Source organism: Bicyclus anynana, chromosome 14 (assembly GCF_947172395.1).
Source record: "Bicyclus anynana chromosome 14, ilBicAnyn1.1, whole genome shotgun sequence".
In the NCBI taxonomy this organism is placed as follows: Eukaryota; Metazoa; Arthropoda; class Insecta; order Lepidoptera; family Nymphalidae; genus Bicyclus; species Bicyclus anynana.
In genome coordinates this window covers 4,382,696-4,406,501 of record NC_069096.1, presented here as the reverse complement: position 1 = coordinate 4,406,501, position 23,806 = coordinate 4,382,696, and the positions used below count along the sequence as shown (strand labels likewise).

The 23,806-nt window shown below is 37.5% G+C and overlaps 2 protein-coding genes across 2 annotated transcripts; one reads left to right on the top strand and one right to left on the bottom strand.

Annotated features, from left to right (window-relative positions):
• Window positions 1-3: 3 nt before the first annotated feature.
• LOC112048199 (protein flightless-1) lies at window positions 4-20,917 on the top strand. The gene is made up of 23 exons (XM_024085648.2): window positions 4-139; window positions 233-343; window positions 1,531-1,769; window positions 2,395-2,556; window positions 3,045-3,259; window positions 4,739-4,961; window positions 5,365-5,606; window positions 6,317-6,479; window positions 7,458-7,590; window positions 7,829-7,942; window positions 8,444-8,626; window positions 9,366-9,499; window positions 9,864-10,038; window positions 10,969-11,132; window positions 11,792-11,918; window positions 12,543-12,664; window positions 13,474-13,687; window positions 14,202-14,462; window positions 14,736-14,848; window positions 15,660-15,810; window positions 16,825-16,989; window positions 18,203-18,316; window positions 19,206-20,917. Exons 1-23 carry the CDS (start codon window positions 77-79, stop codon window positions 19,338-19,340), a joined length of 3,723 nt encoding a protein of 1,240 aa, XP_023941416.2. The 5' UTR covers window positions 4-76; the 3' UTR covers window positions 19,341-20,917.
• Window positions 20,918-22,610: 1,693 nt separating this feature from the next.
• LOC112048209 (essential MCU regulator, mitochondrial) lies at window positions 22,611-23,771 on the bottom strand. The gene has a single exon (XM_024085662.2). The coding sequence runs from the start codon at window positions 23,661-23,663 to the stop codon at window positions 23,397-23,399; it is 267 nt and encodes an 88-aa protein (XP_023941430.1). The 5' UTR covers window positions 23,664-23,771; the 3' UTR covers window positions 22,611-23,396.
• Between the last annotated feature and the right edge of the window lie 35 nt (window positions 23,772-23,806).

The following is a 23,806-nucleotide window of genomic DNA, read 5'->3' as shown; positions in this document are numbered from 1 at the left end:
ACAAATTCATTTGAGCAAAAAAAGTTGATGGGGATACACGAAACCGATGTTTTAATTTTTAAAAAACGCTAGAAACATGGCAAACACGGGGCTGTTGCCTTTCGTTCGTGGTGTTGATTTTACCTGCAATGATTTTAGTGTGAGTTGACGTAACTGTACTATATCGGATACATGTTGTGATATCACAATTAACCTCTGTTTCTATGTGGCCTCAATGTTATTCTAATTACAGGGTGACAAATTCCCAGATGCCATTCGGTACATGACTGGGCTGCAATGGCTCAGGCTAGATAAAACCAACTTGGATGAAATCCCCGAGGAATTGGGGAAACTGATGAAATTGGTGAGCAAGGAATTCTTTGTTTACAAAAATCACTACTCTACTGCACTCAAAACAAACTGTAAATAACTGACTGGTCTTCTAAAACTTTACATAAATTGTCCCAGTAGTGTAAGAAATTTACATTAGGTTTATAAAACTGTGATATATGTGGTTTCTGAAAGAATACATTATTTGAATTTAATATAAAACACACAGTTAAAAATAGACAGTAATGTATAAGTTGAAAATAGTTTGTAGTACCACAGAAACCTGTAGAAATATAATATGTATTAATCATTATTTAATTACCTAGATACATCATTATCAAATGATTATATGCAGCTGTTTTTGGATATTAGGTACCTTTACACAGTTGCATATTTTAATTAAAACCTTATTGCATTTTTTGTGCAAATAATACCATAAAAAGAAAGTGATATTCTGAGTTTGAACTATTTTAGTGAATCAACCACATACAAACCTGTTTTAATAGAAACAGTAACCATAAATGTAGCATCCAATTTTGAAGAACAGTTAGGTACTTAATCACATTGTATAGTAGTGAGTAGTAGTAAGTGAGTTGTGTAGTAGGCCGGTTAGGGAACAAATAATGGAGTATTTAACTTTATTGAAATATTTAAGTACTCTACCTTCGTTTGTCATCAACCCCTATTCGGCTCACTGCTGAGCTCGAGTCTCCTCTCAGAATTAGAGGGGTTAGGCCAATAGTGGCCCAATGCGGATTGGCAGACTTCACACATGCAGAGAATTAAGATAATTCTCTGGTATGCAGATTTCCTCACGATGTTTTTCCTTCACCGATTGAGACACGTGATATTTAATTTCTTAAAATGCACACAACTGAAAACTTGGTGGTGCATGCCCGCAACCGGATTTGAACCCACACCTTCCGGTATCGGAGGCAGAGGTCATATCCACTGGGCTATTACGGCTTCTTTTTTCGGCACTCTACCTTCACTCTTCATAATATATTGGATTTGTTTGACCAAATCTTAGATATAATCCCTGTACAAAAAGAACATCATTCAATATCAATGTACTCTTTCTGAAGGATTGAAAGAAAAACATGTACATGTGAGGAGGATATAGCTAATACTATAGAGCTAGAGCGAGAGAGTGTCTCATTGACCTTGAGTTATTGAGGTTTAAAAAGAAAAAAAACTTAATTCTGTGAATATTTTTTGCAGGAAAATTTGTCAATTAAAAATAACAACTTGGAAAAATTGTTTGGGGAATTGACAGAGTTAAAGTGTTTGCGTTCCTTGAACGTTAGGCACAATAATGTGAAAAGCTCAGGCATACCGGCTGAACTATTCAGGCTAGAGGAGTTAACCACACTAGACCTTTCTCATAATAGACTAAAAGAGGTCCCTGAAGGACTAGAAAAGGCTAAATCTTTACTTGTGTTGAATCTCAGTCATAATAAGTAAGTATGTTCAGCGTTCTAAATATGAACCCATATTTGGCTCACTGTTGAGCACGAGTCTCCTCTCAGAATAAGAGGGGTTAGGCCAATAGTCCACCATGTTGGCCCAATGCGGATTGGCAGACTTCACACACTTAGAGAATTGAAAATTTTCCTTCACTGTTTGAGACATGTGATATCTAATTTCTTAAAATGCACATTACTAAAAAGTTTGAGGTGCATGCCCCAGACCGGATTCAAACCTGCACCCTTTGGAGTCTTAGGCAGAAGTCATATTCACTGTTTCTAAATATACTTTTTGATAATAAAGTAGTTAATGTAAAAACATAGGTCATAAACATAATGTGAATAACTTACTAGTTTGTGATGATCAGCTGAAATGCATGAAATAATTTTTTCATTACTCATTTGCACATCCTACTTTCGAGTCTAAAGTCTTTTAAGTCATTATAATTACCTGGCTTTTTGTGTCCTGTAATTGTATAATTTTCATGTTGATCAAAATTATTACTGTTATTTCAAAAATTTTTGTTCCTAAAAACTATTTTATATTTTAGAATTGAAGAATATAGTTGTAACTAACCTAACATAAATATTTTTTTATTATATGATTGTTTTGTTTAAGAATCGAAAGCATACCACCTACACTGTTTGTGCAGTTAACAGACCTGCTGTTTCTTGACCTCTCTAACAATTCGCTGGAGACTCTGCCCCCTCAGACTAGAAGACTGGCGAACCTGCAGACTCTAATACTTAATGATAACCCACTTGGACTATTCCAGTTGAGGTAAGTACATAATATTTAAGTAATCATTATAGGGTACCCTATGAGATAAATAGAAGACACCTGTCTCTCTGTCTCGAGCCTATGATATGTAAGATTAAAAGATAATTTTGTCTATTTCTTACAAAGGAAAGAAAGATGGTTTTAAGGGAGATATCTCCAGAGAAACCTGATTTGTAGGGGAGAGATTAAATTATGTGGAGTCTCTCCACTAAAATCTCCCCTGTGGCCACTATTAGTACATATTGGGTCTAGCAGTTCCTTTGATCGATCATCCATATAAATGAAATAATTTTTGATAAGACAAGCCTGGTGCCTATGGAGAGTGGTCTGGACCTGCCAGGGCTGTTAAAAATAGGCTGATATTGATGCTATTGATGACAATGATTGCAGAAAGAATGGGCCAACCTAATATGTACTACTAGGGCTACTTAGACAATGCCTGTCACTCTTATTCTATTAGTCCTTATATGTAATGCCTATTTTTGCAGGCAGTTACCATCACTACAAAGCTTGGAGACTCTACACATGCGTAACACACAGAGAACGCTTGCAAATCTGCCAACATCACTGGAAACCCTATGCAATCTATCTGATGTAGACCTTTCTAAAAATGCCTTGACTAAAGTACCAGAAGCCTTGTACACTCTGCTGAATTTGAAAAGGCTTAATTTAAGTGACAATGAGATTACTGAAATATCTTCAGGTATGTACTCAGACTAATTATATATACTCTATGGGCATGTATCACATTACAAATTATATTTGTAATGTGATACATGCCCATAAATGCATGCATGAAACCTTGCCCTTGTGCAAACACCAAAGAAACTAATTAATTGTACTAGCATATTAAGCACAGACAGGGAAAAATTTCTTGTACTCAGTAGAAAAATTTCGCTGTTCTCTTTTGTTGCGGACGAAGGCGAGAGCGATATTTTTCCTCTGCTATAAGTCAAAATGTGGTCAACGAAGAGTTAACAAAAATATAATGTCTTTTTTTCTTCAAGAGATATCTCATGCACTGTCATCTTAAGCTTAAACAAACTAAATCGCGTTATTTAACGAAGGCTTTCTTTAAAAATGTCCCAATTAAGATGAAATTTTGTCCAGCCAAGTTGTTATTATTCTAAGAAAACAAAGATTTTGTGAAATGTAATATGTAATGTCTAGACCAAATTAGCAGCAAGCAAAAGTCGATAATTTATAAATGTTAGCGCCGTTGTCGCGCGTCAGTAAGCACGCACTAAATTACTCTCATTATTCGTCCACGCATGTGAGATACACACTAACAATTATCGGCCGAAGCTGTTAAACACCTTTTTTCATCAGTTTTCACTTATGCAAATATCTCGCTCTTACGCTGTGCATAGCCTCTTAAGAGGTTTGAATCTACATATTATAACAATCTATCAGGATTTACGAGATTTTTTCAAAAGTTAGCGAGATATTGTTATGGTATTAAAACAATGCTAGGTCGCCTAAATATAACCTCTGTAAGGGAGAAGATATGAAGCTGTTTAAAGTTTAGATATTTGTGTCCCAAAAGTTGATCGGTGATTTCTGTCAAGTATTTCTCAGTAGCAATCCTGTTTGGCGTTTTTATCAACTTTTTCTCTTTAATTTTCTGAATAAGATTCCTGGCCATAATGTCTTTAGTTGGGTCTAATAGTATCGTCGGATTAAAATGAAAAAACGAGTACCTACTCATATTACTCTTTCATTATTTCCGATCTCGGAAGCAAACAAATGTTTAAAAAAATACTCTTTCGTATCTTTTATAGCAGTGGACATATGGCAGAAACTATTCATTAAATTAGGGCCCATTAATGTATAAGAAATGATCGATCTCCTTTACGAGATTTTCTCAAAAGTCTACGAGATATTGCTACGGTATGAAAACAAAGCTAGGTCGTCCCAAATATTACCTACCTACAAACATAAATTGATATGTAGCTGTTTAAAGTATAGATATTTGTGTCCCAAAAGTCGTTAATCTGTGATTTCTATCCAGAAATTCTCCGTAGCAATCCAGTTCCTGGCTATAATGTCTCTGATTGTATCTAATCGTATTATCGGATTAATATGAAAAAAATGAGTATCTAGTCATATTACTCTTTCATTATTTCCGATCTCGGAAGAAAACAAATGATATTTAAAAAATCCCCTTTCGTGTTTTTTGTAGCAATGGACATATGGCAGAAACTAGAAAGTCTAAACCTCTCACGCAATAAGATAACCGTACTGCCGGCGTCTGTGTGCAAACTGCAGAACTTGCGACGCCTTCATGTGGACGACAACAAGCTGGACTTTGAGGGCATACCCTCGGGCATTGGGAAGCTGGGCAACTTGGAAGTGTTCTCTGCTGCTAATAATGTCCTGGAGATGATTCCTGAAGGACTATGCAGGTAAATGATTATTGTATTGAATGACATGAAATAGATGTGTTAGCCCAGTGACCTCTGCCTTCGATTCGGAGGGCGAAGGTTCGAATTCTGTCCAGGTCCAGGTCCAGAATATACACTTCTAAACGTGCGCAATTTGTGTCCAAAATCGTAGCCAAGTTCACTATTGTTCACTTGTATTGCTGGTATCACTTGATGATAAGTACTTCGCTTTGAAAGTCAACTGCCCCGAGCGTCACCAAGTCAACAAGCATATTGTTGTCAATATGTCAAGTAAGCACAAAAATCGAAGTCAAGATAAATTTACCCATAACATTTTACAAGATAAATTATCACTTATTTTAATATTTTATTTTATTAAAATAAAATAAAATAAATAATAATCACTTATCCATAACTCTTTAAGATGTGGCTCCCTAAAAAAACTAAACCTAAGTTGCAACAAGTTGATCACGCTACCGGACGCCATACATCTGCTGAGTGACCTGGAAAGTCTACAACTACACGGGAACAGTGAGCTCGTGATGCCGCCCAAGCCTGTGGAGAGGCCACGCGGCTCGGGCCTTCAGTATTACAACATAGACTTCTCTCTGCAAACTCAGTTACAGCTTGCTGGCGCAGCGACTCCCGAACTTGATGCACCCAATCGTAAGTTTTTTACATTAATTAGGCCAGTGTTTAGGTGAAAACATGACTGATAATAACCAAAGTTGCAGCCTATGATGAATCACGCTTGCCTAGACGATTCACTGACACTATAAGATAGCCAAATTATAGGTGGTAGGAAAAACAGAAGCTGGAAGGACATTCCATAATAGTGCGAAAGAAAAGTTCCAGGGCGCACTCTTCGAAATAAATCTTATAGAAAACAAATAGTCAGGCAACCTTTCGGCAATGCTGGATGGCGAAGTATCTAGAACGTCTTCTGAAGGCATTGTAACAGAAAAATACATGGTCTCTTAAAGAACGATAAACATCTTCTTCAAAGGTAACAGACAGACACACTTTCGCATTTATAATATTAGTAGGTATGGATTACATATTTATCAACGACTAGCGGACGCGACTTCGTCCGCGCGGAATTCAGTTTTTCACCAACCCCGCGGGAACCATGGATTTTTCCGGGATAAAAGTAGTAGCCTATGTGTTAATCCAGAGTAAAATCTATTTCCATTCCAAATTTCAGCCAAATCGCTTAAGTAGCCGCAGCGTAAAAGAGGATCAAACATACTTACACACTTTCACACTTACACACAAACTTTCGCCTTTATAATATTATTAGTGAGATAAGTGAGAAGTGTGCTTATAGTAAATGCCACTATCCACATTTTGTAACTTATTTATTTTTTGTAATTTAGTGACGGGCGCCAAGTCGGATCCAATAGCGCGAAAGCTCAGACTTCGCAGAGGTCGACCTGAACCTGAGCAGAAAGACTCGGCGCTCATATTGCGCGGCATGCAGGAACAAGCTAATACCCAACATGGACAGCAGCTGCCAGAACAGCCCAATAGCGAACTCAAGTAAGCTTACAGCATTCCCAACATAAGCCATCTATTTCATTTAAAGGCTATAGCTTGGCTTTAAACACAGATGGAGCCTAGAATACGCTTTCCGAGAAAGTAAACCACGTGTGTGAAAGTGTTGAGGTTGTAGGTAGTCGACAAAAAGAAAGTTTGAAAAGCATTCTAAGGCAAATATCTTTGCAGACAAAACTAGGAACAAATAAAGAAGACCAAATATATTAAAAATTAAAAATACCCTGCAAACAAACATTGTTATGGTTGTTAAAGACGTAGCTCATTAGATCCACCGGGACCCGACCCGCACTCCCCGCCCGCCCGCCTCGAGTGGTTGGTATTCTTCGTATGGATTTGTATGGGCATGCGCTTAATACATCAACTCCGAACTATCACTGGATCGCCTCGAATGTGAGGTGTCCACGCGCCGACCGCGAATGGACCACTCCATGATAGCTCGCTGACAATGTGGCGTCCACCCGTGGTTTACCTGTCGACGACAAGTGGACGCCTAGCGACAAGGCGGTGCAGGTCGGGTCCTGGGTGGGTCTAATGAGCTACGACCTTTATACATATTTACTTTGACTATGCACATACTTGTATATTTAATCATGTACTTCATGGTTAAAGATTTAAATTCCAAAACATAAACAAGGGCTAAGATTTTCTATTGTAAACATTCACACGTTCTCTCGTGTTCGCGCATGACACATGTCATGACCTATGATATACAAGACCTATTGTTTGTTTAATTACTTACTATTGTAATGCAGACGCTAAAACAGGTCAGTAGTTACTGCTTTAAGAGTGCTTACTGTTATTTGGTTTTCTATTGGGAGTACGAGTAGAGTCTTCATATAGCTGTTTGATAATTTTAATTTTTGGGAGCACTAAAAGTTTTGGACTTTTGCATCTAAATTACAAAGTGTAAATTTAATTGATTGGTTAAAAAACGTGAATATTTTGTATTTATTTCTCTAGACCAAAACGTTGGGACGAAAGCTTAGAGAAACCGCCTCTGGATTATTCGGAATTCTTTGATGAAGACACCGGACAAACACCAGGCTTACAGATATGGGAAATTGAAAACTTTATACCTGCTCCTGTGGACGAGGTAACTGACTTTATATTCATGGTGAAGTCTAAATAAAAAATTGTTCATCAAACTGTGTTAAAGTATGGAGGTTAATTAACAATTAACCTCCATACTTTAAAATAGTTTTTAATATAAAAAAAGCAAGAATATTTAAATTTTGAATAAATTGTATTTGTGGTTCGGTTTACTAAACATTTATAAAATGTATTCTGGGTAGGCAGTTTGTTTGTTATTTAATAAATCCTTGAATTTTAAGGTGGCGCACGGAAAATTCTTCGAAGGAGACTGCTACATTATATTGAAAACTTCCATAGAAGAACAGGGACAGTTATCTTGGGACATACACTTTTGGATTGGATCGAAAGCGACTGTAAGTTTGAATTTTAATTATACAAGGGTTTTCATCCAGTGCTACACATAAAAAAATATGTAGAATTAATATGGCCTTTTTTTAAATATGTATAGCTCTATATTCGCTTTACCCCAATAAGTATTAAAGATTGTGTTAGGAGATACAACGGCGAAGTTAGTCCATAAACTTCAAGTCATTCTATGTATATCTTCGCCAAAAAACTAAAGTAATTGACACAGCTCTCAGGGCTAGTACCTTAAAGTGGTGGTGGGCTGCTCATGTCTGGACGGCCAATGGTCGCTGAAGTCGCAAGGTGCTTGACCCCACCAACTCGATGGAAGGAAAGCTTCCAGGAGGTGGCTGGCATCGATTAGATACAGGAAGCCAAAAATGGAGGCTGGCACTGCTTAAAAGAGACCTTAATATGTCCAGCACATGAAATCTTTAATGATGCAGAATATAAAAAGCCTTATTATTATTTTTTTGTTTTTTTTTCAAATTGTGTATATCTTTTTTTAGCTAGATAAAGGCGCGTGCGCTGCTATGCACGCGGTGAACCTGCGCAACCTGTTGGGAGCCAAGCGCACGCAGCGCCACGAGCAGGGCGACGAGTCCCCCGAGTTCATGGCCTTGTTCCCCACGCCGCCTGTCTACATCAATGGGAGCAGGACGCCCTCTGGATTCTTCACTGTCGACGATCCAGTAAGTATTGACAGCATGCTATGTAAAACACACCTCATAGCACCAAGGTTTGCCACCAACCATCCAAGGGAGCCACGCCACAACCACAAACGCGCGCCAACTAAAGCGACAAGAGAAGTTTTACAGCATGTTGTGGCCCCGGTGCGGTGACCAGACTTGGTTATGTCAAAGAAATAATTATAGAAGGTACAAACCGCAGCGTTATTAAATGAATAGCGACTCTAGCTACGACACAATAAAGTGCAATTCAGTTCGAATAAAATTAATTGCCTACAGTTGAAATCACGTTCAACTGCCTCTCTTTCTGTTCACGCTCATCTTTTCTTAGGGTTAGGGTTTGTTTTCAATTACAAAATTTTGTTTACGATACGTCTACCCCCTCCACTCTCAGCGACGCCCGCGCTCTATTCATTCAAAAATACGTAGTGTGACCGTAATTTAATCTAAACATCAAAGTGTGCCAGGTTTGGTGTGAGGCAATGAAGAGCGTACGAAGTCGTATATAACGCAAATTTTGATAATAAATATGTTATGTACCTGAAATGTGAAATATCCAAAACGTGACGCTAAAAAATGATACGATTACGTCGTCTTTGCGCGCATTTGTCGCTGGTCAAACATTCGAGAAACGCCACTCAGGCTGCCATTATTTTCAGGCTATAATTACGTTTTTTTTTATCAATAGTCCATCTTTAACCACTATAAGTTACATAATTTGGAATGAATCTCATTACGACAGCACTACGTCACCCGTCTGTACCGAGTACACGGCGCGGGCAGCAGCATACACCTGGAGCCGGTGGCAGTCAAGGCCGCCTCGCTCGACCCCCGATACGTGTTCGTGCTGGACACGGGGCTCGTTATTTATGTATGGTGAGTCTTTTTGCCACTAAATGATAATTATCTGTTTTTTTTGTCGCTCATACAACCACACTATTAGATTCATTCAATATCATTATTATGTCAACTGATGGACGTCTACTGCTTAACATACGGTATCAGCATCCAACAACAGCTACCAGTGATCGGTTGGGTACTTGCGAATAGCTAGATGTCATGTGCCAATATAGTTGGGTCGATATACATTCTTCATTAAATAAGGGTCTTCCATATTTATTAAAAGAAATCCAAAATGTTCCTTTTTTTATTTTTAAGCTGTCCATTTTGATGACTCTATATCTATAGATTGTGAGCCAATTTAAAATAAATTGTCCTAAATAAAGATATTTTTTTCTAGGAACGGCAAAAAAGCTAAAAACACATTGAAGTCTAAGGCGCGTCTGTTCGCAGAGAAGATAAATAAAGAAGAGAGGAAAAACAAAGCGGAACTAATAGCAGAGCCGCCCGGCAAGGAGTCAAAAGCATTTTTACAAATTCTCGAATATGAAGAAAATTCGCCATTAGTACCTGAGGTGTGTGTGCGTTATATTATACTATACGCTTATACGACAGTTATGTATGTAATTTTTAACCCTGACGCAAAGAGATTTCAATTTAGTTTTTTTTTATATTAAAGGTGACTTATGTGCGAGTGTTCTAAGACATGTTTGAAGAAAATCGGTTGAACTGTTTAATAGTTGTGGGGGTGAAAGTGGGGAAGAAAAACCAAAAGTCTGCAAATATATACTCTAGTGGGGTCTACAATGAAAGCGCACTGAAAGAGAATATTATATGATTTAATCGAGAGTGTTATTAGCTTCGTTTGATGAGAAAATTGGGACATGGAAATTCGATTGTTCATAATGAATTAAAAAAAAAAACATTTTTTTTGTTCCGGCTCACATACCATGATAGAAAGATATTTTGGCCTAAAAGTCTTTATTCTAGATAATTTCATGCACTTTGGCGTTTTTCAAAATTTTTAATTATGTTATTGAAGTAAAACTTCTTTACGAAATGCCATCTACAGGCATACTGACACAGACATTGTTATTTTAAACTGTCACTTGATGGCGTTCTTAGAGAACTTTGAATTGTTTCAAAGTTCTCCAAGAACGCCATTTCTTATTGTACACTTTATTATGTTTGTGAGTTTTCCCCGGGCCGTGTGAACGGGGCGGGGGTACGGGCCTAGAGGTAATGCCTCCTTGCCCGGGTGCGTCGCGGGGGACCTTGCTCCCCGGAACCCTCTTCCAACCCCTTGAGAGGGGTTGAGGCCTTGACTTAGGGCTATTGCAAAGAGTGACAACAGTACACTTTAAGAACATGTTGCGATGCAGTTATGCCTGAGATGGCACTTTATTTTTTGTATTTAAAGAAGCTTAACTTCAGTCGTGTGACTGTGTGCTAGTTACATAAGTGTTGTTAGTTATTAATCTCAACAAACGGTAATATCTGATCAGGAGCACGTGCCGGAGCAGTTCGCGTGGGCGTCGCCGCGGCTGTACCGCGTGGAGCTGGGCATGGGGTACCTGGAGCTGCCGCAGGCGGGCGGGCCGCTGGCGCGCGACGTGCTCGCCACGCGCAACGTGTACATACTAGACGCGCATCAGGACCTCTTCGTGTGGTGAATATATCTGACACCCTGCGGTTTCACATGTAGCTCCTGTTCCCGGGAGAGTTCGGAGATTAAATATATTTTCTAGGTGTTCGTGGCGACACCCAATCTGTGGTTTCAGCTGCAAATCAGCTCAGCATAATGCTTAATGTAGCATGATGCAAACTGTGGCCATTTTCTGGGTTATGCCACATAACGCAGGGTATTGTACTGGGTGTATTGGAGACTAGCTAACGCCGCGCGGTTTCACCCGCGTGGTTCCCGTCCCCGTAGGAAAACGGATAATATATAGCCTACAGCCTTTCTGGATTAATCGGCTATCTAACACTGAAAGAATTTTTATAATCGGACCAGTAGATCCTGAGATTAGCGCGTTCAAACAAAACAAACTCTTCAGCTTTATAATATTAGTATAGATTAAGTCGTTTAAATTATGAAATGTATGATTAACTGTTTCACCAGTAATTCCATAGAAATTAGAAAATAAAAAGAAATAAAATAAATTTATTCAGATTTAAAAGTTACAAACAGTAGCCTACCCTAAATACAGCATGTCTGTCTGTAACCCTTAAAAAGAAAGGGTGTACAGGGTATACAGCATATGCCGTGTACTATGTACAATGCTGATTTTCAGCTGAGAAAAAAATGTAAAATAAATCTTCATTCAGGTTCGGCAAGAAATCGTCCCGATTAGTTCGAGCGGCGGCCGTGAAGTTAGCACAAGAGCTGTTCAGTATGGCGCCGCGCGAGCCGCACGCGCTGGTCACTCGCCTGCAGGAGGGCACTGAAACACAGGTAAAGAAGCACAATGGCAGGACACAAAATATATAAATTATCACAAAACAATAGGGATTATGACAGCTTTTTTAAATTAGTATATGAATTAAGCGTATGCTATTAGTAAAGCAATTTTCTAAAAGTAACAGGGTATCTGCGATTATTACTTTCGGATCTACAGGGATTAAAGGGTCAAATGGCACGAAAGAATGACGTCGTCGCTGAGAGAGATCGTGAAATTTGTATAGGCGTTCAAACAAAATTACAAATATTTATGTTATTTGTGCGTTTATGTTAACACTTCAAATAATGAAAAATGACAATATTTCAAATAATGAAAAATTTAGCTTCCATACATTCAGTTTTAAAATTTTCCCGAATTTTTATGTTTTAATCAGAGACGAATATCTTAGCATTCCATGGATTCACCGTGCGGGTGCCGGGTCCATTGCGTGGTAGAGAGAAAATCTGCGAGCAGAGTCCCGGATTTGTGAATACAGGATGTAGGGCTAAGGAATTCCTTGACGATCGATCAACACTCCTCCTCTTCTCTGCTCGTGTTGTTCTCCCTGCCTAATAATATTGATCTTATGTATCCGAATATCTCATAAAAATATTCAAGCCCATTGTGAATATTGTCAGGTATTCAAAACTTACTTCGCGGGTTGGGAGGAGGTCATCGCCGTGGACTTCACGCGCACGGCGGAGTCAGTCGCGCGCACCGGCGCGGACCTCGCCTCTTGGGCCAAGCAACAGGAGACCAAGTAAGTCTGACATAATATTACCCATTGTTTGCAATCATAGCTTGGCAAGTTCGTTGATGATACTGCCATGGTATGCGGGCGACGGGAGAAGAAGGACTGCACGGGGCAGATGCTGAAAGTTAGCTCAATAGTCGTGGGCAGTCACTGTCGACGACAACTCGTATTTAATGATCTGCGGCTGTTGTTAAAATAACGGTAAGAAAGGCTTCGGAATCGGTACCAATGTAAAGTACCAAATTCTGCCGTAATTTAGAGTTTGTTGTGTTCTTACGATTATTTAAGACTAACGGACGCCGCACGGTTTCACCCGCGTGATTCCCGATCCTGTAGGAATACTTAGATAATATAGCCTATAGCCTTCCTCGATAAATGGGCTATCTAACACTGAAAGAATTTTTGAAATCAGACCAGTAGTTCCTGAGATTACCGCGTTCAAACAAACAAACAAACAAACAAACAAACAAACAAACAAACAAACAAACAAACAAACAAACAAACAAACAAACAAACAAACAAACAAACAAACAAACAAACAAACAAACAAACAAACAAACAAACAAACAAACAAACTCTTCAGTTTTATAATATTAGTATACATGATTATTTCAACGAAATTATGTAAATTTTGATAAAATAAACGAAAGAAAGGCATCGAAATCGGTACCAAAGTAGAGTACCAAATTTTTCCATAATTTAGTGACATGCTTGAGGGTTATATGAAGGGTTTATATACTCTTTGAAAGAATTTCCAAGATGACTGACGGATGTGACATTATTGGTTCTTTCTTCACTTGTTTTTTATTTTCCAGAACTGATCTCTCAGCTCTGTTCACCCCACGTCAGCCGGCAATGTCCGCTGCCGAAGCGAAAACCTTATCCGACGAGTGGAACGAAGACCTGGAAGCGATGCAGGCGTTTGTTCTGGAAGGCCGCCATTTTGTTCGCCTGCCCGACCAGGAGCTGGGCATCTTCTACAGCTGCGACTGTTACGTGTTCCTTTGCAAATATGTGTTGCCTGCTGAGGTTTGTATGGTTCATTTACTTTTATAACATATTTAATCAAAAAGATAGCCTTTTAGCAGAAAAACCTCGCTTTGAAGTATCTGTAAATCGCGTTATATTTATTTTTTTAATAATAAAAATATATGCCATAGAGTATTTGGCTTTGCAAATGAAAATGTGCGTTTATTTCAATCCAAACTTTCATGTAGGTATTATTTTACGCTCTAGCAATTTAATTTGCAAAAAGTTTATCAAAAATTTGTTACATCGTAACTACAAGACAAGTTAGCCCGCATCCATCTTAGATTGCATCATCACTTACCATCAGGTGAGATTGTAGTCAAGGGCTAACTTGTAAAGAATAAAAAAAAACTACGTAATAAAAATTTAGTTTTTTCACATAATTTAATATTTTAGAAAAATATAAATGTCCCTAACGTTATTATGACTATACATTAACCTGCTCGTCGATTAAATCTACAAAACTGATTACACATCCCTGTCATCCCTTTTTTGAAAAGCATATTTTTGTCAGGCTGAAGACGAAGCTGAAGGGGAGGAAACAGAGCCAGACGGCGAGTCAGAAGCCGAGATCTGGGTGGTGTACTTCTGGCAAGGTCGCCGTGCGCCCAACATGGGCTGGTTGACCTTCACCTTCGGGCTGGAGCGGAAGTTCAAGCAGCTGTGCCGACCCCTGGACGTGGTGAGGACCTACCAGCAGCAGGAGAGCCTCAAGTTTATGGCACATTTCAAACGACGTTTCATTATACGGGACGGCAAGAGGAACCACAAGCCGGTGAGTACCTAGTAACCTAATCTACTTTGAGTAGATGAAAAAAAATATATTGGTCTACCGCTCATTTAAAGTCTTTTAGTTTTACTATGGTCGTCCTTTTAGTAAGTGGTGCTATGCCGAATACTCCCTCCGCTCAAAGCTAACGCTTTATAAAACCACGATCCGTCCGATCTTAATCTACGCTTGTGTAGTGTTTGCCCATAGCGTTCCGGTACGATGTCGGGGTGTGGATTTTCATCTTAAAGTTTATCAATGTTATATTTGGTTGTTCAGGAGAGCGGCAAGCCGCCGGTGGAGCTGTTCGAGCTGCGCAGCAACGGGTCGGCGCTTTGCACGCGGCTGGTGCAAGTGAAGGCGGACGCTTCCAACTTGAACAGCGCCTTTTGGTGAGAGTGAGACTCATCTGCTGTTCCTTGCAGGATGTACAGGCTACTCGTACACAGTTGCGTGCACTTATAGATGCAAAAATGCACTGCCTACCCTAAGGACACAATACAAACCTATGGTGGACCACAGAATACATAGTTGGACAAGGAATTTTCCAATTTTTACTTATAGTGCATACCCTAGTAAAGAACCTTGTGCACGCCACTGCTCATTAAAACCTGTACGAGCAGCAGCAGGAAAAGGAACAACGCTGGTGAAACTGCGGGGCGTCGGCTAAGGTAGGGTAGGGTAAGTACCCTACCCGTACTACCGTAGGGTGGGAGTAGAGTAGGATAGGGGTAGGGAATGCATCGTCGATGCTGCGATGTCGCGTCGTGACGTAACGAAATGCGCTAGTGACTGTAGCATGGCAATTTCGTTCGTAACACTCCCGATGGTCCGCGCGGGCCTGGAAGCGTGTAGCGATAATAGAAAAACCCACGACTGACGCACCTCACTTCCCGCACGTTCGATTTCACACCCGCGCAGTTTTTCCTTCCGTCGCCCGCATTTCATGGGAGTTTTTTTGACGGCCTCCGTGGCGCAGTGGTATGCGCGGTGGATTTACAAGACGGAGGTCCTGGGTTCGATCCCCGGCTGGGCAGATTGAGATTTTCTTAATTTGTCCAGATCTGGCTGGTGGGAGGCTTCGGCCGTGGCTAGTTACCGGCAAAGACGTACCGCCAAGCGATTTAGCGTTCCGGTACGATGCCGTGTAGAAACCGAAAGGGGTGTGGCAATGAGGCATCTAACTGTCTGTGTATGTCGTAGCTACATCCTGAACGTCCCACTGGAGGGCTCGAAGGAGGCGTCCTCCGCCATCGTGTACGTGTGGATCGGCAGCAAGAGCGACGCGGACTGCGCGCGCCTCATCGAGCAGATCGCTAACGACAAGTTCAACAGCCCTTGGATTAGTATGCAGGTATATTATAATCTATATATATAAAAATTAATTGCTGTTCGTTAGTCTCGCTAAAACTCGAGAACGGTTTAACGGATTTATCTTATCTTGGTCTTGAAATGTTCGTGGAGGTATAGGGAAGGTTTAAAAGGTGAGAAAAAATCAAATAATTTCCGGGAAAACCCTAAAAACTGCCCTTTTCTATTTCCCATGCAAACGTTTAAGAGTCAAGCGGTAGGGATAGGGTAGGGTAGGGTAGAGGTATAGAAGGGTAGTGTAGGGATAGAGAATAAGTGCACTTATGTCAAAACGAGGCTTGACCGGGTCCGCTAGTAATAAATAAACCAAGTTGAAGCGAAACGTTTGGTGCGGGTCATCTAGATGTCAACGAGGTAGGGTTTTTTTTTTGTATTGGTTTGCCAAACTGGCACAATGACTTAACCTAACATATATTAAAAATAGCTTGTACCCAAGCTTTGTTTAGTTAAATCCATCAGTATTCAGTAGGTCGACTATATACTGATTTTTTGATAGAAGAGGTTTTTTTTTTGGTTGAAGATCGTTACATTAAGCGCCTCTTCGTGTTATGGTCATACATTGATTGGTCCAGCACACAACTCTTCTACGCTGGATCGCTTTAGCCTTTTGGTCTTACCAGGCGTTATTAGCAATTTGTAAGACTGTTTGTGTTGTCTAGCAGTCTGCTTTTGCGTTTTATTGCGTTTTTTCTTATTTCTTCCTTGACTGTCGGCATTTCAAGATATGCATGTCTGCTGGCTGTTTTAGTGAACCAGAGAACTTTTAGTATTGTAAGTTTACTTTGAAATAACTCCTTTTTGAGAACCTATTGCGATGCATTTATGCCTGAGGCTCATAGATAGCACTTTTTATTTATTTATGAAAGAAGTTTTCCATGAGTCGTCTGGTCTACAGCGCAGTCGTTCTTTTCTGTAGTCGTATTTTAGGTTATTTAGATTTTAATATCTGCAAAATAACATTTGCTTCTATGAATGTTTTAAATCGTTATTGATGCAGGTGCTGTCGGAAGGCAGCGAGCCGGACAACTTCTTCTGGGTGGCACTCGGCGGGCGCAAGCCGTACGACGCGGACGCGGACTATCTCAACTACACGCGCCTGTTCCGCTGCTCCAACGAGAAGGGCTACTTCACCGTCTCCGAGAAGTGCACCGACTTCTGCCAGGTACAGTGCACACCAGAAGGACTACTCTTGTTACTCTGCTTCAACAAGGAGGGCTACTTCAGTCTCCGAGAAGTTCACCGACTTCTGCCAGGTACAGTGCACACCAAAAGGGATAGTTTAGGTACTCTGCTCCAACGAGAAGGGCTACTTCACCGTCTCCGAGAAGTGCACCGGCTTCTGCCAGGTACAGTGCACACCAGAAGGGATAGTTTAGGTACTCTGCTCCATCGATAAGTGCTACTTTACAGTCTCCGAGAAGTGCACCGACTTCTGCCAGGTACAGTGCACACCAGAAGGGATAGTTTAGGTACTCTGCTCCATCGAGAAGTGCTACTTTACAGTCTCCGAGAAGTGCACCGACTTCTGCCAGGTATAGTGCACACCGAAAGGGCTAATTTAGGTACTCTGCTCCAACGAGAAGGGCTACTTCTGTAGGTAGAAAATCTTGTTATCATATTTTAAATAGCATAAAAACATACAATTTAGAATACTTACGCCTGCTACTAAACTACACTAAACTATAGCCGAATCCTCATTAACAAATGTCTACCAGTAAAACTACCGTTAAAATCAGTTCAGTTACAAAGTTAAGCCCCGACATACAGACAAATAGACGAAAGTTTTAAACAAGCTTTATTGTTTTTAGTATCGTATCGTACTATGTAAGATTATATTGTAGAATTAGAATATATTAGATTACTAGCGGAGGCCCGTGACTTCGTCCGCGTAAAATTTAGTTTTTCACAAATCTCTCGCGAACCATGGATTTTTCCGGGATAAAAAGTAGTCTGTGTTAATCCAGGCTATAAATATCTTAATACCAAATTTCAGCTAATTCGGTTCAGTAGTCGAGGCGTGAAAGAGTAACAAACATTCATACCATCAAAATCATCAATTTTCGCAAATCTCGGGAAACTATGGATTTTTTCGGAATAAAAAGTATGTGTTAATCCAGAGTAAAATCTATTTCCATTTCCAAATTTTAGTTAAATCGCTTCAGTAGTAGCGGCGTTATAGAGTAAAAACATCCAAACATCCATACAAACTTTCGCGTTTATAATGTAAGTAGGATTTTGTACCTAGTAGAATGAATGGACATGGGTACACCTATAGCTAAGAAATGTAACGACATAATATAAAAATACTCTGTAAAAAATAATTTTATTTAAGTGGTAGATTTTTCTTAATAAATAAATAAATGTCCACCATACAGGACGACCTAGCGGATGACGACATCATGATCTTGGACAACGGAGAGCAAGTGTTCCTGTGGCTCGGCGCCAGGTGCTCCGAGGTTGAAATTAAACTTGCATACAAGTCGGCGCAGGTAAATAATATATCACATACAGTTCGTGCGGATTAACTTGACACCTGGCTCGAATGATGTTTGTATTGCGTTTGTATAAATTTGTTTAGTAGCCAGGTGTCAAGTTACCATGGCAATAAAATGTGATAGTGACAAAAGTTGACACTTCTTTTTGAATGGTTTTAAATAAATACTTTTTTCAATCTAGTAGGACGATAATGATATTGCTTTGCCATTTGTTTTATATTTTAAAATATAGTTTTTATATTTTTTTTAAACATGATTACATGAAAATTTTAGTTTTGAAATAAGTTTTTGACAATACAAGCCAAAACGCCTGGCTATGATTTCAACTGTTTCATGACCCTTATTCCATGTACTATACGAATTGCGAAATTAATATTGTTTATATTATTATGATATGAGTCAGGTAGTTGATTCATATCAAATTTAATATAAACAATATTAATTTCGTGTTATTCATGGAATAAGAGTATTATATCGACATCAATTTATAAAAGTTAAGTTAAATCAATTTAAAAATTATGTATTAGTAAATTTTTCAAAGCGTCAATAAATCTTGCGTCCATTTTGTGAATTCACGATGTTACTTGATGTCACTGAAGGATATAAACGTCAAACGATTTGTTTGGTTAGAGGTTTAAGTTTTAGTTAAGGATCAGCGTCAGGTAGTATTTGTAAATACATATAAGCTTTTTTGTAAAAATTTTTCAAATACTAATTATTTTTCCTGTGAGTGGAAACTGCTGGAGGAGGCCTATACCCAAGACAATGGGATTCATGCAAACGTAATATAAAAAGAAAAAAAAAATCTATTAAAAAATTGTATTACTAATTTGTATGAAATAAATAAAGACTTTATTATTATTATTAATTATTTTTCCATCAGGTGTACATACAACACATGAAGACAATGCAGCCAGATAGGCCGCGGAAACTGTTCCTCACGCTGAAGGACAAAGAGTCGCGAAGGTTCACCAAGTGCTTCCACGGCTGGGGGGAGCACAAGAGACCTCCAGAGTAAAATATGTACACATTTGTATATTTTGACCATATTAGTATTATTTCATTACCACAGACAAAAGGAGAGAATTTCCTAAACACTGACTTCTAGACAGATTAGTCTACAATATATACCTCTGACGTATGCTTAGTCAGTGGCGTGCAAAAGGTTTCCAAGTAGGGTAGGGTAAATTGTACAAAAAGAAAAATTCAAATGTCCAATGCAGGTTCGTACTGAGTCCTCATGGTAGGTAGCTTAGACGCCCGAGACTTCGCTCGTGTGGAAATCGATGTAAACTTTCAACCCCTCTTTCACCCCCTTTTATTTATGTTTTACCATCCCCCTTCGAGCGCAGAAGCATCGCCTGGTGCACGAAGGCTGAAATAAAAACAGAAGGGAACGCACCTCTAAGGGCGTCTTCTATGAGACTCGGGTCTCGGCTTGGAGGGCCATTCGGGAGGGAGTAACCGTGACCTGAACTTTCGCAAAGTAACGCCTGCTTCTATCCTTTTTTAAAGTTTTGGAAAATCTTGAATGACATTATTTTTGAACTTTCCGGGTAGTTCACATACCAACTCAACTAAAAGAATTTTAGTTTCCAATGGGGATGATGACTAGGTTTGAATATATTGATTTTTATGATACATTCGGGTAAATAAGGTCAATGTTAACTAATTTATACATAAAAAGCAAAGATTGACTGGATATTTGCAAAATAAATAAGATTTTTTAAATAGAAAAATTTCAAAACCTAGTAAAAATCTTTTATCGTAATTAGATAAAAATTCATACAGTTTTAGCTTCCTTACATTAAATGTGACATTTTTTAATAAATGAACTCTAAACATAAACGCAGAAATAACAAAGATATTAGTAATTTTGTTTAAACGCCCATACAAATCTAACGATCGTTAATTGCCTACGACGTCATAAGTGCGTACCATTTTGTATGGGGCGTTTTTCAGGGATCCGCGGCAGCGCCGCAAATCTGGCCCTTTAAATCCCTGTAGCTCCGAAAGTAATGATCGCAGATACCCTGTTCCTTTTACAAAATTGCTTTACTATTAGCGTACTTTTAATTTATATACAATTTAAAAAACTGTCATCATCCCTATTGTAAATATAATAATTTGAAACTTTCTTACCTTTTCATTTTCCTTTTAGTATGTTTGTTGGTTTACAACGAAAATGTTTTATATATTATGAGTATGTACCTTTGTATTGTTTAGTGATAAAATTGTATGAACCAGTATTGATATTTATTGACACAATCTGTGTGTAGGTATATCACGTGTCATATAGTTATTTGTTCAGACCCATTTTCATTTCCATAAACTAATTCAGTAGTTCTAATATTATATGATCACATTAGGCTCATGTTTTATATTCATTTTTCTTGCTGTGACTGTGAAGTTGTACCGAATATTATCTTTCAGTCAAGATACTGACTTAGCTCAAACACTTTAACTATATAAAACTAGTGATATATAGACACCATTAACTTCATTTGTTTGATAAATAATTATTATCCCTATGTCTAATCTCAATTCAATTTCACCTAGCACATAAGGAGCTTGAGCAAACAAAATTAAATAAAATTAGTTATTTGTTTTTTCAAATAAGTAATATACTGAATATCTGTTGTCTAATCTATTATCATTAATATAGAAGGATATTACTGAATAAAAAATACTTTTAGAATTAATAAAGATTAGAAAGGCACAATCTGACCTGATTTTTAAAAAATCTCTTACAATAACCAAACTAGATTTAAATATATATATTATAATCAATCCCACTTTTGATTTTTTGGTTGTAATGTGATTCTCAAAATAGCTCTTATGCATTTTATACCAAACCTGATATTCTTGTCTTATGTACTGTATGTAGAGCATTTATTTCATTTTGTCTTTTACTTCATTGAAATTTTTTATTCATTTAATTCCTAAATTATTTATTGTGTAATTTATCAACAATTAACTATATAATTTGATAATCTTGTATCATATTTACCTGAATACTAAAAATATTAAATACTTATAATATTTAAACTTATAAAATGTCAATTTTCGCTATTAGTTATTATTACAACATCAGAGCTTAGTATTCCATGCTTCGTCACGAGATCAACTTGCTTGCTTTTCATTTGTATCCATCAACAAGCTTGCTTGATGGATACAAATTTCATTGGGCATATTTCTACAACATAACAAGTATGACCAAGTAAAGCCGGATTTATATTTGTTTAACGTGTTGTGTTGTGATGCATCAGAACAGAACCTGTATCATACATTTTCTATGCCGCACATCAGAAGCCATCGCTATATGTCACAACACATAAATGTAAATGTTGCCATATATAATGTGTGATACCGATTCTGTTGATGCGTTACGACACTACATATAAGGCAAATATAAATCTGACATAAGTCTCGTGTGATCTGATCCAAAATCTGATCGGAACTACAGTAACTTTTACTTGTAGGATATAAAATGACTTTCATTATGTAAATTTTAAAAACTTTATACAGTGGATACTAGAGTTTATGACCTGTTTTACATATTTATAACTCTTATCAAGTAGAGAACACCAAGAACAATTTAATATTATGAATTTTGAAAGATCACTTTAAAATAATATGATAATAAACCTATAAGATGACTATTTCTTTATAAATTAATTGTCTGAAATTTAATTTATCATATTGCCTTACAATAATTACTATACTACAGCCTTTCTTGATGAGTATAGTTTTAAAAATGAGGGTATAAATCACTATACATTTCACACCTAATAATTATAATTAACTTGTTCTTAACACTTTTGTTGCGGCACTGATTTTTCTGTACTTTTCTCTGGGGCGGTATGAGGTTGTTTGATGTCATACTAAAACTTAATTTAGTTTGGTACAAGGTCCATCGATCTCATAACTCTTGAACACACTAGACGTACAAGGTCAATTGACCTCGTATCGCAGCGAACGTGTTAAATTGATAAAAATAAATTTGATTAATAAGATTTGATATGGCTAATATATTTTGTATAACATTTTATAAAGAAACCATACATAATTTAAAATAAATAAGTTAGGAAATGACTCATGTGTTTTCTACCTTCATTTCTAATTTTTTTGTTGGTAAGCAGTACTCATCAAGAAAGGCTGTAGTAATAGTCTGGTTAATCAAGTCGCCACTGTAGTTATAAAAAAGGTTTACTATAATATTCTCTTAAGCATTGTCTTCCATAAATGGAATTAACATGGAATAAATAAATAAATGAAAGACTGAACATGCCATTTTCAAAATATATTTAATCACCACACTCTCTAACATTAAGCACAAGAGCATTGAGATTTTTAAACATAGTAATATTTAAGATTGTAAAAATGAAGCTTGACTAGATAATTTTTGAGTTAATGTAACAAAACTATGTAATATATATTAGAGTGAAAGTGATTGTTTTCCAAATTATTGAACAATATTAATTTCAAAATGTATAAATAGTTATACTTTAACTTGAATGTAAATACACTTAGATGGAAATTCAATGCTTTTGAATTGCAAATTGCTTTGTTTTTTAAATTATTGTACATTATTAATTTCACAATGTATCAGTATATAATAATTATAATGCTTTTGAATTGCAAATTTTACATTATTAATTTCATAATGTATCAGTAAAAAATTATAATTATCTTTATCTTTAATGTAAATACAACTTGGATGAATTTTGATTGCTTTTGAACTGCAAATTGAAAGACGGTTCCATAGCTAAAATAATTGCAACAAATAAATAGATTTCACTGATTATTTGTATAATCATTTTGCAGTTTAAATGCATTCAATGATATACAGTGAGTGTAATAGAATTAAAATGAATATTTGACTAAAGCTTATAATTCGCTACAATATTAAATAGTGCAAGCACAAAGTCACTACTTCATTGTGATTTTTATTACTTATTATTTAAAATAAACTTTATTAACATATCCATTGTTTTATTGACGTACCCGCAAAAACTCCAGTATTTATATAACACTATCCTTACAAAAGTTATTTTAATAATCAAACTGGTTTTTAGTCATCGTCATCGTCATCATCGGATGGCACAAACAATTCATTTTCTTCTAAGAAATTTGCAATATTTTTACTGATCGCAGCTCCAATCAATAATCCAGGAACGACAGCGCAGACAAGGCCGAGAAGACCGAAAGGCGTTTTTTCTGGTTCGGGAAGTATAGCTCCAGTGGGTGTAGTGGTTGCTGTTCTTCGTGGTATAATTCGCTCATGTTTGGCAATATGCTTAGAATGAACAACAAGTCTGGTCAGTCTAGAAATAGCCATTTTTCTATTTTGTAAAACAAATTATTTTTAGCGACTCAAATCAAATTCACAAAATAAAATATTTCGGTCTCGTTCTCGAAAATATTTTCCGAGTCTGACAGTTCTGACACTGACAATGACAGGAATAATAATCTTTGATGACA